General features: G+C 34.0%; 1 protein-coding gene across 8 annotated transcripts in view; it reads right to left on the minus strand.

Annotated features, from left to right (window-relative positions):
* Nucleotides 1–16,223, minus strand: part of LOC149579892 (uncharacterized) — a 200,894-nt gene that overhangs the window by 34,413 nt on the left and 150,258 nt on the right. For all 8 annotated transcript variants that reach the window (XM_089787646.1, XM_089787665.1, XM_089787654.1 and 5 more), the window contains one exon: nucleotides 13,383–13,548. In XM_089787646.1, coding sequence (XP_089643772.1) covers nucleotides 13,383–13,548 — 166 coding nt within the window. The remainder of the gene's footprint in view (nucleotides 1–13,382; nucleotides 13,549–16,223) is intronic.

The raw sequence follows: 16,223 nt of genomic DNA on the forward strand, positions 1-16,223 counted from the left end.
TCTCGTAGAACCTATTTTGCTAAGGATCATCAAATATTTAGGTCAATTTAATACGATTTGGGATTAGTTGAATTTCAAAGGGGTCTACTTTATAGTAATGGTGTATGGGAAGCATTAAATTTGTTCCTTTCAAGTGTAGTTTCTATAAAGGGATGTTTTATTTTTAATTTAGTTGAAATTTTCCATTTTATGAGTTTAATGTATTTAATTCTTTTGTTTCCCAAGGTAACTATGAAAAAGGTTGCTTGAGCACAAGGAGAAGCTATCATAACTTCAAAGATATATTGAATGAACTCAAGCAAAAGATGGAAGAGGAATTATAAATTAGAGAGGTTCAAAACTTCAAAGATACATGTCAAAACATGTGTGCAACATCAAGCAAAACATCGAAGTAGAACAAGTCACAAGATATTCATTGAGGATGCAAGAGGATCAAGGTCCAAGTTCAAGTTCAAATCGTCAAGGCAAAATTCAAAGAGCAAGTTGTGCAAAGAATATGAACAAGTTAACAAGTGAAGAAAGGTCGGCATAAACTAGAATTTCCAAAGGAAATTCAAATTCAATTAAAAGATACATTGTTATCAAGCACTACATCTTTTCTACACATGCAAGAGCAAGGTCATGATATTAGGATGACATAAAGATTGTAATGTACGCAATTTAGCAACTTCCAGGAACAACGGTTGGTCAACTCATCATCGCAACCCTCATGAGTTGGTAGTTGGGTTTGAGGGTCTTAGTTGTAGACTTGCCATTTTTAGTTAGCATATTTTTGGCCAGTTGCTATTTTTGGCAGGACGGAGTTGGCATAGCAGTGATGGTCATTCATTCAATCATTTGCTCAAGATGAGATTTTTTTTTGGGGAGTCACATTTATTGCATTAGTTATAAGGCTTGTAATTATTGATGCACTATATAATATTAATGCACTTTACATTCTAAAGTGATGTGGTGAAGTTCAAGCCTCTTTAGTGAAAGGTGTAATGTTGAAGCCAAGTTGCACAGAAGGGATTATATATATGACTCTCATTTGGTGAGAAAGGCATCCAATTGAATATTATTTGCTATTGTAGTTGAGGGTTTGAGTTTTGAGAATTGCCTTTGCAGTTATCTTGCAAATTGCTGCTGTGGTATAGCAATTTTGCCAATTGCTTCTCTGTTATTTCTCTCTATATCTGAGAAGTCAATTTGTGTTGGAGAAATTGCCATCATTTGAGGAAGATATTAAGCTTATATGTTCTAATTGTACCTGCGCTTGGGATTTGGGCAAACTGTGTATGAATTGTGGGTTGCCATTTCACATTCTGAGGAACCATGTTGATCTACATTAGACTACTGATACCTGATAGGCAGTGTTTCATCATTCCGGAAGGGCTGCAATTGTTAAAATATCTGGCGTCCAATAAATTAGTGCCCATGATCAAGCAATTGGGGCCAGCATTCAAGATAACAACCTATGACTTACTTATCTAGCCCTGCGATTTTTGACATAGACCTGCCCTTGAATTTTAGAGCCTGTGATTTATTATTCAGGGGGCTGTGACTTCCTATAGAGGCCCTGCATATGCTAGGAAGCTCGCAAATATATTCTCTAAAGCCTGTGTTTGGATAATAGAAGACTTATTTAATTACTAGAGAGTTGTGATTCATTGGTGAGCTGTGAAAAAACAAGGCAAACTTGCCATTTGCATATTTCTAGGTTCCTTATCAAATTCATGTCATTTCTAGTTCTTCTTTTGCATGAATCAATTACGCGATTGGGCTTTGGTGCAGTAGTTCAATTAGCTTTTGTTTTTAGAATTTTAGTTTGAAGCATTTATACTAAAAAAACAAAAAAACTTATAAGCATTCAAAAATACAAACAACAAAAAAACAGAGAAAAAACACAAAAATTACATCTCAGTATCATCAACATTTTAGCAATGAGGATTGAGGATCTTTACAAAGATTTCAAGTATATAAAGTATCTACATCACTTCTATTAGTTCAAAATCATGGCAATGAGAAGATTTCAAAATGGTAGACGATAAAGAAGATTCTTGAAGTTAAATGGGAATATATGCCATCATAATCTATTGAATGCTTGATAATGTTGAGAATCAAGAGATTTTTTGTCATCAATAAGGAATTATTCAAGTGTATAGGATAAGCATGATGATGTGGTATACACTCATCTTCAACCAATCAGAAGGCTCCAATACATGTGCGCAGGAACATCCAATTAGATCATGCCAAATGTACCTGTGGAGTCCACTTAATGCTTCTACCTAACCAATTTTCTGATTGGTCAATTAAAGCAACGTAAGGTTCTCATTGGCCTACAAGGTGGTGCTTTTATGTAATTGGACAAGCATTTAATTCTTGTAGCTAGTAGTTATCCTTGGGCTTTCTTCACATAATTATGGCCCTTGCTTTTGAATCAGTCCTAATCGTTCATTGTGTTTGAACAAGTATAAAGGTAAGACTTTATCATTTGTAAGAAGAGATTTGGAGGATTATTGCAATAATACTTCCAAAATTGTTCGCAATTTATTGTTGGTTCTCATGATGGATTACTTGTGCAATTTGAACTATATCATGGTTTCTACATTTCCTCAATTAGAGTAGCTTTCCATCTATGTTAAGCAAAAGCATAAGTAGTTGAATGGGAAATGTTATTGAACAGTGAATTATAATGAAGCTGGTGTCCGTACCTTTTGATATTCATTGATTGCAAATATCAGGGCAAGGTTAGTCTAGGCCTAATTGCAAGCATCTAACTTCAATTGGAAATATTAACTTAGACTGCAGCTTCATTAGGTTTTTGAATGATTTTTGACAATATGAAAATCATACCTGCATCCTTAGAAGTAAGCACCCTCCTTTGCGTAGTTGGATTGGCAAAGAAATGATTAGCTAAAGTTTCACCTCATCATTAATGATCTCTTGCATTGCTAAAAGTAGATTAGATTTCTCAACCCATTCCTATTTGTAGTTTTTTTAATTAGAAGTAGTTGAAGAGCTCAAATTGCTAAATCATCCATATTTGCATAGTTGACATCCATTGAATGAGTAGTGTAAGTCCTCAAGTGATTACCAACAAATCACATCAATCAACTTAGTCAAATCCACATTAAGAAGGAACCTTGAGGTTGTCTTAGTTAATAACACAAATATATACATGTTTAGCAGTTTTCAGGATTGAAGATTTGGTGTTTAATCTTGAAATATAAAAAATTTCATCCTACATATTAGAGTGGTTGCGAAACTCACATCAACATGTTCATTTTTCTCTACACCTCTTGTATTACATACCCCAATTTATCTAAGTATTCCCCAAACCTCATCCTCCTTTAAAAGCATAATCCTACGATTATCTAAGGTTTGAGAAAATATATTTTTAGCATTCATTGGGATTCAAAGTCCAACGATATTTACCCACACATATCATTGACCAATTGCATTGTCCTCTCTTCTAACATAGTGTCTGACATGTCTTCCATCATATTGAAATATGCACATATCATTGACCCCTTGGCACGCATCTTGGAGACTGTGATGCATCATTGGTATTGGAGACCTTGTTTGAGATATCTCTAATTGCAGGAGACTTTCATCCACAATATCCTAAAGACTTCCATAGTCTCCTGTGTAAAAGGCATCGTCTTCCTCACAGATATAACAAAAAACATGAACTTTGATACAAATTTTCATATTTCCCCAAGTATGACATTCTTTTTCTTAAGGAATAGCCAAGAAGGAACTCTGGCTAAGGAGTTCGATATGGATAATCATGGCGAAGATGTGTAGGTGATAGATATAAGATTTTTCTGATTTTTGTTTTATGTTTGTGCATCAGCTTGGTTTGCATGAAGCTAATGTCAATATGTAATGTTCAATAAGGGAGAGCAATTGTCTAGGTCAATATTCAATTGATTGGGTTACTGGTTCACTTTTTTCTTTTGAAATCGCAAAAGTTGAAAGAGAAAAGAGGGTGACTGCATTCAGAGTTTTTGAAGACATTGAACCTCAATCATGCAAGATGTTGGAGGATGTTGAAGCATGTCTTTCAAGAATATTTAAGCGGGGCACTAGATAAAAAGGTAAGTTATGTCTTAAGTGATTTAGTTGTGGAAGGATAGAACATTTTTCTAATGATTCCAAGTATAAGGAATATCTTGGTGAATCAAAAGACAGTGATAGAAAGTTAACTAAAAGAAAGGTGATTTTGAAAAGAAATCAGTTTCAAAGGCAATGATAAAAAGAGCTTATGTTCCAAGGAAGAAAACTTTTTGAAGACGAAGATACTAACAAAATAATTGAGGAGTCTTTGTTTTTAGCTATTTCTCAAAAGAAAGAGATGGCATCGCATGCTAAAGTTGTTGCAAAAGCATGGGTTATAGATTTTGGATGCTCAAATCATATAGTAGGAGAGAAGAGAAGATTTGTCAAGTTTGAAGAATATGATGGTGGAGTGATTAGATTTGTCGGAGAGGGAAGTGCACAAATAAAAGGCATTGGAATCATTTCAATTGATGGTAAGCATAGAACTAACAGTGTTTACTATGTTGGAGGTTTGAAACATAATTTGTTAAAATTTAGTCACATGTGTTAGAATGATTATGAAGTTATGTTCAAACGTGATGATTGTGTTACTACTTACTAGAGAGAAATAGATTGGTAAAAGAGTTATTGAGGGTTTTAGGACTGTCGGACATGAGAATTCATGTTTTCTAACTTAATGCAATAGAAGATGGGGTGATGAAGTTGAAATGGAACTTGAAAAAGAGAAAGTAGATTTCTCTTTGCTAAAGAATCATGAGGAAAGAAAGGTTTAATTGGATGTTCTAGTGGAAGCCGAATGGATCATGGTGGACCAAATGAAAAAAGAGGATAAAAAGGATTTGGCCGTACGACATTGATAAGTGGGCATGAGTGGAATTTTGACCAGACCATACAACTGCCTTGAATTGCATGGACAAAGCATACACTATATGATAATTTTTCATATAGACTAAACTACGCCCACCACTTTTTTGATCCACAGGGAGTTGCATTTGATGGAAGTTGGCATTGTCACCCATGTAAAGTTTATGCAAATTCTGCTATATATCAGACTGAGATAATACCTTTATAGTGTTTGCTGAAGATGATCTTCCATAATTCAGACTTGTATGAAGTGTTACCAATAGTATAAATACTATTCTGAAAATGTTTAATCTCTGCAATGATTTGGATAGGGTAGTATTGCTAAAGGAATAGACCATGTAATATTTGTGTGTCCTTTATCCACAAACGTACCCTATATAAATATTGCAACCAAAAGGCATGTCCCTAGAAGGGACATATCCCTACCTAGGTCAGCCCTGAATTGTTCTCTTTAAAATCGGCGACTTTTACATGGAGACATATGTTAATACATTAAACTAACTAAGAATGATTTAGTGAATCCTTAACTATGTTGCCCAAAGGAGACGCCAATACCTATAAAGGAGAAGAAAATTACTTATAGGCTTTACTTCTAAGGGATTTCATGCACTCTCAAATCTGTACAATCTGTAGAATCAGATCAATATGAGATCGAAAGTTACAAAATTAACACTCCCTCTTAACTTGATAATCATACTAAGAGAGAACATATCTAGCATCATCAATTAAGATGAATAAGCATACATTGATACTCTATATCTATTTGAATCTTCGAAACATGTGGTATCATTGAACACATGATACTATGTCATATTACTGTACCTGCGATATGACTTATCACTTGTGATAACTGTATTGCATGGAAAGCAATATACAAGATAAAACTTGGAGAATGATTAAATTCTTCCTTTATCCAAGTTGTGACTCATAGGCACTGGTTGGCCTATATCACAACATGATCCTGAGTTAAAATCTAACAAAACATAGGATAAAATCCGGAGAATGATTAAATTCTTCATTTATCCAAATTGTGACTCAGACATAGAAATGTCTACATCACAATATGATCTTAAACTCATTTAGATCTGACAATAGTTCTCTACTGTTCAACACATTATCTAAGAGATCGTCATCTCTCATAATGTCTTTTATACAAGTGTTTATTATCTCAGAGATCGTCGCCTCTTAAATAATGAATACAAATGGTGAAGCCCATAACAATCAATAGCCTGACAGTAATAATTTTAAATTCAAAATTATTAATAATTAAAGAATACAAATGTATTACAATTCAACCATACCAAGTCTTTTCCTGAAGTGGTCTATCTTCACTCGAGAGAGAGGTTTGGTAAGAGAATCTGCTATCTAATTTGTAGTACAAATCTACTCTAATTTTACAGTATTCCTATCTACCATATCTCTTACATAATGGTAAGGAATTTCAATATGCTTGGATCTGGCATAAAAAACTGGATTCATGGAAAGTTTGATAGAACTCTGATTATCACAATGAGCAATAGTAGGATTCATGGGTTGACCAAATAATGCCACAAGTAACTTTATGAGCCGAACTGCTTCTCGAGAGGCCATTGTTGCGGCAATGTATTCAACTTCTGTGGAACTCTGTGCTACTAATGCATGTTTTCTGCATATCCACAATATCATTGCTGAGCCTAAACTGAAACAACATCTCAAAGTGCTTTTCCTATTAGTAACACTTCCAGCCCAATCTGAGTTTGTGTACCCATGCAAGTCCAAGTCAACTTTCTCATACTTGAGCCCAAAATTAAGAGTGCCTTGTAAGTACCTCATGATGTGTTTGACTGCAACTAGGTGAATCGCATTTGGCTCACACATAAACTAACTTAAGGCATTAACAGTATAGCAAATATCAAATATTGTAGTTACCAAGTGCGTAAGAGACCCATCATCTGTCTATAAAGAGTAGAATCTATGGAGGGTGATTTTGCAGCTGCTTCCTTAAGTTTTTGTAGATTAGTCTACACTGGAGAAGACATAGGTTTGTAGTTCCACATTCCAAATCTCTTCAAGATGTCTAATGTATACTTCCTTGATTAAGTATGATTTCAGAATTCTGCCATGCTTCCAGTGTTGGGAAGTAATGGAGTCCTAGATCTTTCATTTCAAATTCTTTGATTAGATCTTTCTTGCATTGATCTATAAAATGATCATTACCTGTTATTAGTAAATCATCAATATATAGTATCAAAATTATCATATCATCTTTATCCTTTTTATAATAGAGATTTGGATCAGCTTCATTCTTGGAGAATCCTAAACTGGAGAGATACTTATGAATTCTTTCATACCATGCCCTTGGAGCCAGTTAAGCCCATAGAGAGCTGTCTTGAGCTTGCAAACAAAGACTTTAGGGTTATGATTTTCAAATCCTTCAGGTTGTTCCAAATATACCTCTTCTGTAATCTTTCCATTCAGAAATGTTGTTTTTACATCCATCTGATGTACTTTCCATCCCTTCAACACTACAATAGCTAGGACTGCTCTTATAGAGGTGTATCTGGCAACTGGAGCAAAGGTTTCTTCATAATCAATTCCCTCCTTCTGAGAAAAACCTATGGCTATGAATTTGGCTTTATATTTTTCAATGCTACCATCAGTAGCATGCTTAATTTTAAATATCCACTTAGAAGAAACAATTGATTTTCCTTCAGGCCTTGGAACAATTTCCCCAATATCATTCTTAATAATGGATTGGTATTCTTTTGCCATAGCATCCTTCCAAGTTGTATGTTTAATAGCATCTGAAACATTGGTTGGTTAGTCACTCAGATTTATTGCATAACAAGAAAATCTGTTGGGTCTTTTGCTTTCTCTAAAGGTTCTAAATGGTGCAGCAAAGTCTTGTGCTTTCTCTACACTCTTCATGGCCCAAAGTGGTCTTTTTTTTGGATTTTGAGTTTCCTCAAGTTTAAGATTTTTAATTTCATCTTCAATTTCTTCAATGTTCTCCCTCTGAAACTCAGATTTAGTATTTTCTTTAGAACTAGGTAAGGGAGAGGGATCTTCAGAACTTAGGGCCCTTTTGAATGCTGAATCTTCTTTAAATATTACATCCCTACTAAGTTCAATGTTTTTCTGACCAGGTATGAAAATCCTATATGCTTTAGATGTTTCACTATACCTGACAGAAAGACCTTTCCTCTTGGAGGGTTCTAACTTATTTCTCTTTTCTTTTGGGACATGTATATATACTAGGCAACCAAATATCCTAAGATGGCTTATATTAGGTTTAACCTTAGTAAAGACTTCTTCAAGAGTTGTATCTCTAAGGTGGGAGTGAGGACTTCTGTTTTGAATATAGACAGCAGTACAAGAGGCTTCTTCTCAAAGATAATATTCTAAATTTTGATCAAATATCTTAGCTCTTGTTGCTTATATAATTGTTCTATTCTTTCTTTCTACTACCCCATTTTGTTGTGGGTTATAAGGAACGATATACTCCCTCTTAATTCCTACTTCTTTATAAAACTCTTTAAACAAATTTGAAGTATATTTCCCTCCATTATCAGTCCTAAGAGTTTTAATCTCGTGTCCTAATAAGTTTTCAATAAGGTTTTGAATTCTTTAAATCTCGTAAGGATTTCTTTTGATTCTTTGCATTTTAAGAAGTAGATCCAAGTTTTCCTAGAGAAGTCATCTATAAAAAGTATACTACCAAAATCCTCCAAGAGAAGGAACAAACAAAGGTCCACATAAATCTGAGTGGACTAATTCCAAAACATTGTTAATTTTTCTAGTGCTAGCATGAAATAGACTTTTGGTGTTCTTACCTAGAGCGCATCCTTTGCATATGTTTGAATGATCTTTATTCAACTTAGGTAAACCAGTTACCATCTTTTCCATAGTTGATAAGGCTTTGAAATTTAGATGTCTTAACCTTTTGTGCCATATTTTGTTTATATCAGCAACTTCATGAATTAAGGCTTCAATAGGTTGACCAGGTTTTGTATTTAATTCATACAAGCATCCCTTTCTTCAACCAATCAACTTTGATTGCTTGAATGAAGAGTTCTTAGACTAGGTCATTATTTTACCGTCCATGAATGCAACATTATGTCCATCTTCAAGTGTTGTAACATAAATTAAATTCTTCTTTATTCCTAGTACATAGAGTACTCTTTTGAGATGTAGAGAAATTCTTGACTTCAATCTCAAGGTGTAATTCTCAATTCCTTTGATTGAATGAGATGAATTATCAACGACGGTAACTTTGCCATCAACTTCTTCCGATATTGAATCTAGTACTTCTTTGTATCCTATAATGTGTCGAGATGATCCACTATCAATTACCCATGCTTTGCTTGATACTTTACTTGATAGTCAGAATACAATACATGATTCTCAAGATAATAGTTTTATTCTTTCCTAGTAACATTTGTACAGTTTACTTGCTGCTTTGTATTCTTAGGGCAATTAGATCCATAGTGTCCAATTTTTTCATATTTGAAGCATTTTATTTTGGATAAATCTTTCTTAGGTTTTTCATTTCTTTGATTTCCTTTCTTGTTTTTGAAGTGCTTCTTCTTATCTTTATAGGAATTTGTGTTGAGAACATGAAGTTTTTCATCTTCAATTTTCAATTTTCCTCCTTTCTTAAGTTTCCTAGATTCTTCTTGCAGGCAATCTCCTTTAAGTCTATTAAAGTCTGGAAGATTGTCTCTAGCACTTATTCCTTGTGAGAATGCTTCTAATGAATCTGGTAACCCATCTATAGCCATAAGTGTTAGTTCCTTGTCTTCAATTATGGTCCCTATACTTGCAAGTTCATCTCTTAGACTAGCCACTCTTAGGAAGTAAGAGTTCATAGGTTCTCCCTTCTTTATCTGGATATGATTTAGTTTCTTTTTTAGTGCAAGGGTTCTAGTTGCATTGTTAATCTCATATGCATTTAATAATGCATTCATCATATGAAATGTTGTTCGATGTTTCATTGGCATAGGTACTATTTCATTTTCACTCCATCTAATATGATTTGCATGGCTTTCCTATTTCCTTTACTCCAGATAGTTTATTAGTTTCAACATCAGGTTGCTTGGATGCTTTATCAACAAAATGTTTCACATCATTGTCTTCAAGAATCATAATAATTCTGAATTTCCAAAGAATGAAGAGTTCTTTTCCATCAAACCTATCCTGGGGTCTGATTGTGCTTGCCATTGAAGATAGAAAGATGTTGTTAAATATTTAAAGTCTGATTGTCAATTTGCAAAGCCTAGGTTCGACTACCAGAGCTCTGATACCATATAATGTTTCTCCAAATTCTGCTATAAATCAAACTGAGATAATACCTTTATAGTGCTTGCTGAAGATGATCTTCTATAATTTAGACTTGTATGAAGTGTTATGTCATGTCCCCATTTTTGGAGGCAATTTGATTTAATTAATTTAATTAATTAGGTTGTCCAAAATAATGAATATTTTATGCGGATGACTAATTAATTATTTTAATTAAATAAATAAATAGTATTAAGTTAATTATTTATAAAGTTATCAAATAAATAAATATTAAAAGGTAACTTTATATTTAATTAATTTAATAAAGTGACTTGAATTATAAAATATTTTATAAAGTCACTTAATAGATAAAATAAAATAATGTTCTAGAAGCTTCTGGAGAAAGTGGAGGAAAAAGAATAAATAGGCACCTCGAGCTTCATTCTAATCATCCAGATTTGTTGTTGCTGATGTTGATGTTTGTTGATGTGCATTGTGGAGCCTAGGGTTTCTGCAATAGTCACAACTAGCCATTGAGAACGAAAACTCTCAATTGGTACGCAATTTTGAGGGTGTGAAATATCACTTGAATTATTGCAGCTGGGAGGAAGATACTTCAGTCTTCTATTTGTGCTACATTGAGAAAAATATTTGTGGCCATTGAGAACGAAAACTCTCAATTGGTACGCGATTTTGAGGGTGTGAAATATCACTTAAATTATCGTAGCTGGGAGGAAGATATTTTAGTCTTCCATTTGTGCTACATTGAGAAACAATATTTGAGTACAAAAAGCAGGCCGAAAAAGCAGTTCGAAAAAGCAGGCCGAAAAAGCAGTTCGAAAAAGTAGGCCGAAAAAGCAGTTCGAAAAAAGCAGGCCAAAAAAGCAGGCCGAAAAAAGCAGACCGAAAAGGCAGAACCGAAAAAGCAAGTCCGGAAAAGCAATCCAAAAAAAAAAAAAAAAAAGCAATCCGAAAAAGCAAAGAAAATTATTACAGCCATCTACAATCAGGGGCGGCAGCTAGAGAGGCACGACTTGGGCACTTGAGGAGGTTATTTTCTGTTCAGTGGTATTGCAATACATTTATTCTCTAAGGCGACTTCATATGCCAGGTCTGATGTGTATTTTCATAGTTGCCTTTCACTATAGATTGCTATTGTAATTGTCATTTCGTATCAAACCTATCATTCATTAATAGATACATCATTCATTTTTACGTTCCTCACAATGGCATCAGCAATCCATGGCTTTAGTTGTATTTAATCATGCATGTGATTAGCGTACTGCTGTAGGGGAGTATTGAAGTTAGATATTTAGTGTTGCATTAGTTTTCATTGGCAGCTGTAGGTGCATATTACTTTACCAGCAATCATCATATTTTGATATCTTTGTAAATGCCAAGAGTCTTGGCTAACTTAGTATAAATATTGTATTGGATACTCATTCTCAATTAAGGAGATACAATTGCTGGTCATTAATAGTTGTCTTTGAGCGTTAATATATCATTTTTATCAGCTAGTTAGCTTGCATACCAACTGTTTGTTAAAATACCAGTTGGCTGTAGGTGATCATTTTCATGATTAGAACTCATATATGCATTCACTATTGCCAAAATTAGTTGCATATTTATGTTAGGTCATTGTTTAGACAATTTGGAGTCTTTTGTAAGCATTCTCTTTGAGGCAAATCCAAACAAGAATCACTGCAGCAATTTGAAAAGTTATATCAGTCAGAGGACCCTTGCTTACAAAGTGTTTGACGAAATGTCAAACAACTGAAGTATAAAGATTTTTGGTGTTGGAAGAAGTTATAACCTATTGGGTTTATTACATGTTACCAATAGTATAAATACTATTCTGAAAATGTTTTATAGCTGCAATAATTCGGATAGGGCAGTGTTGCTAAAGAAGCAAACCATGTAATATTCATGTGTCCTTTATCCACAAACATACCCTATATAAATATTACAACCAAAGGGCATGTCCCTAGAAGGGACATGTCCCTACCTAGGTCGGCCTTGAATTGTTCTCTTTAAAATCACCAACTTTTACATGGAGACATATGTTAATACATTAAACTAACTAAGAATGATCTGTAGAATCAGATCAGTATGAGATCGAAAGTTACAGAATTAACAACCCAAGCCATGTGACCATCAAACTTATGGAACATTACATGCATCAGGAAGATATCATAATTGAGCATTGTGCTAGGCAACCATAGGGTGACAAATGCTTTCTATGTACTAGGAATTGAAGAGACAAATGTAGTTCCGTGATACAATCGCTACATTCTCTTCGGAAGTACTTCCAAAACTTTTGAACTATCGAGTTTAAATACAAAGTATATTGGAAAAAGATAGTACTCTAAGGCATGTCCATTGGAGCAACTAGAGTAGCCAGTACAAAGAAGGAGGATCCTTTTAGGCATTTTATGTCTACAAAGCCTTCTCCCCACCTCTAAACCACTTATACCTATCCCTCATGTCATTTCAAGGATGGCAAGAAATTAGGGGCTGTCCCCAATCATTTGCAAAATTTAGGAAACATCTTAGAATACATACCCAAAACCAAGGGCATTCAGGAGTACAGACACCTATGTGCCCATGTTCTTGGGATGGACATGGATATCTTAGACATCCCTCAACCACCTCAATGACAGCCAAGCATCCCCCCATGGAAATGAAAGGCCAAACCACTCATTTAAATAAAAAACATATTAATTTTTTTTTGTTCTTATGGGATATATAGGTGCGTGTCATTCCTACAAACCCTCCCACACCCCCTATACACCCTATAAAGGCTAGCTAACATGGTTGTGAAAGGTAAAGGCATATTATGAATTGACAATAAAGTACACACCTAGCAAGTCTAGCGATTTCTCAACAAATACCCCTAGCTTAATAGGAGTTAAAGATGAGAAAAATCTGATCAAGATATAAATGGGTCCAATAAAAAAAAGTTTTTTTTTTTTTAAATTCAACTTTAAAATGTCAAATTGACACATGAGAAAAAAAAATTGTATCTGCAAAAACTTTCTAAACCATATTCTAATAACCTAGGTGGTACCAGACAAGGGAAGCTTTGGGATGACTCAATTCATCCACATAACTTCTGAAAACTGCATCCACTCAACAAAAAAAAGCGAGATAATAATCATAATTTGTGAGAAAATATACACTAACAACTCACTAAATAGAAGCTTTCTGCTCCAGCATACCAGAAATGTCGGTGTTATCAATCTCCACCATTGCCCATCCAAAATCAGCTCATTTATCTTTGCTCCATAAAGTAGGGGCAGTGACATACTCCCAATATCTGAACCTCTAACTGGACTTGCAAGCTCAAAAAGGTAAACTGCTATGTTGATTGCAATGAGAATATTTCTGCATAGAAGAAACATATTCGTGTTTACAACTCAAGGTACTTAACATCTTTCATGAAAATTCGATATCTAAAATTTAAACAATTTGCACAGGAATTTAGAGCTTTAATTATTCAGAACAAAGCATAGCAGATCATCTTATGAAACACATGCATGTAGTTGTGCAGGGCAGATCAGATTAAAAAAAGTAAACAGCTCATAGGACAAAATCATTTCTAGGCCGAATCAAATGGAAAAATCCACACTCCGCATTCCAAATAAACTTAAATATCTGTTAACACATACAGACTTGGTAAGGAACAAGGCAATTTCTGATCCAACTCCTACACATAACACAGACATGAATAATCTTTCTGAAACTTAAACTATGGAAAGAAGGTAGTTTTCTCTCACTTGCAATCAAGGGCCTACAGGACTGTCAAGGGTTGCAATGGATGTGTACTCACCATGTTCAGATAGTATACTAGATTTAAGAAGGCAGAAGCTTTGGCAAGCTTCATTATTATTAAAATTGGGAATGGTTTGTAAAATAAGATAATAGAGATCATGATTATTTCTATATTTATTGATTTATTTCTATTCTGCTTGTTGTATGCAACAACTTCACATTGAAATGGAAACAAATAACATATTTTTTTAAAGAAAAACCAGAAACATCTAATCCAAGTGTTGTTCCCAGCTTTAGCATGATACAAATTCACAAATGAAATTAAAATCAGAGCAGAGAGGAATACAACACTGGTAGTTTGGTTGGAAGAGAAGAAATTTTAAGTATACAGTCATGGATTTACATTGACCATTTGAGCCATTTTATTTGCCCTATCCGATTTTTCCTCTGAATATAACTTATGATGATATTACACACTAAATGAACTATTTTGAATCATTTTCAATATATTTGTAAGTCGCTACATTTTTCCTATTACTTGGCCAAGTAGTGTTTAGTTGCTAATATAACTATATTAATTCATCCGTTGATTTTATACTATTTTGTCAAGTTCCTGAATCTTTTGTTGAAATCTCAACCAGGTTCTGTGGGAATCAGTTTGATCTGCATAAAAGATCAGGGTTCAATGAAATGTTGGGTACAACCTGCATTTAAAATTTTAACCCTGATATCCCTCACTAAGATCTCTTGGATTTAGAAGCATACCTTCCCCTGCAACCACGGAACATCATTTACTTTAATGAGTGAAATTGTGTCGTGCAGATTTGAGATTTTTAGCAATAGAATGCTTTTTGAGGGGATATTTATCGCTGATAAGTAGAAACCAAAAGAAGAAGAAAACAAAAAAAAGCAGTTAAACGCAGGAGCTCCAAAGAGAGTAGACATAAGAGCAATTACAGAACTGTTTGTACACAATTTTGTAATCAATTTGGAAAGGTTTTCTGACTTATCTCTTTCTAGGTCTCCCTTGCCTTATTTCATTTGTTCTCTCCAATACAGTGGTATTAGAACCAAAGGCTTTAGATTGTATTGAACATTAGAGTTCTAGGTATTTTGATCTATTTTGAGTTTGGCAGGGACGAAGATTAAAGTTGGCAGTGGCAACCTATTAAAATAATTGTTTTATTTGGCTAATAATGGTCAATCGGAATATTAAGATACCTTTTAGTAACTTTCTTTATTCTTCAGTTCAGCTCTTATTCAGGGGTCTTACTTGTTATCGAAAGATCTTTGTGATATCTTATTAAGGAAACTTTTGCTCTTTAATTAATTAACAAATCTTTTAATTCTCGGAGTTTTAATACCTTATGGTATCAAAGCTTGGGTCTATGGAACCTCAGGATTGGTGAGTGTGACAATTCCATAGACGATGATAGTGACGAATTAATAAATTATACAATGCAACAGAGAATTTATTTCACAATTTTTGTAAGGAATTGTAGGAAGGGTTTTTTGAGCAACTTTTTAAATTAATAATCGTCAGTTTTCTACTCAGGAAAAAAAAATTGTTGGTTTTTATTCCAAAACAATTTTTTTTTCCTCCAGTAAATTGTGTTTCTTTAGATTAAAAAAATCCGTGGATTTTTTCTACAAATTACATGGTCTTTCATTTGCAAAGTCATGCCATTTGTTTCTTGTTGGTAATCACGGATATCTTCTGCATAGTCTTTAGTTTATTCCTAATATTTTCTGCTTGCAAAGCGACCAGGGCATCCTACATCACAATTTTTGAACATTTTTTATTTCAATAATTGTGTTCGTTATTGTGTGTTCTGCCGCGAATTGCACCACCGAATCAGTTTGTGCATGTTGCACCTAGGGTTGCAATTTTCAATGTTGTGCCTATAGTTTGTTTTGTTTTTGTTAGTATCAGTTGTTCCTTTTATGCAAGGTTGTGCAAAGATCCCTTTTTTTCCCTTTTTTCCAAACATTAGTTTTTCTGCTCAACCATTGATTTATTGGCTACATCTATAGGGTTTCAAGGTGCATGATCTCTGAGTTTTAATGATTTTTTCTGGAAAAAAATATCTTTCGTCTTCTAAGGGCATCTAGTGGCCTTAGCCCCGTTTTGTCAAAATCGAGGGTTTTAGCATCGTTTCTTTAACGATTTTTTATAAATAAAAATTAGAGATATTATTTGGCTGATTGGATTCTCAAACTAATTTTAGCATTTTTTGCTAAATAAGAATTCCATTGCAGTTTTCTTCATTTTCTATGGGTTTGGATAA

The sequence above is a fragment of the Cupressus sempervirens genome, chromosome 1, assembly GCF_028749045.1.
Source record: "Cupressus sempervirens isolate cs-2001-9-10 chromosome 1, ASM2874904v1, whole genome shotgun sequence".
Taxonomy (NCBI): Eukaryota; Viridiplantae; Streptophyta; class Pinopsida; order Cupressales; family Cupressaceae; genus Cupressus; species Cupressus sempervirens.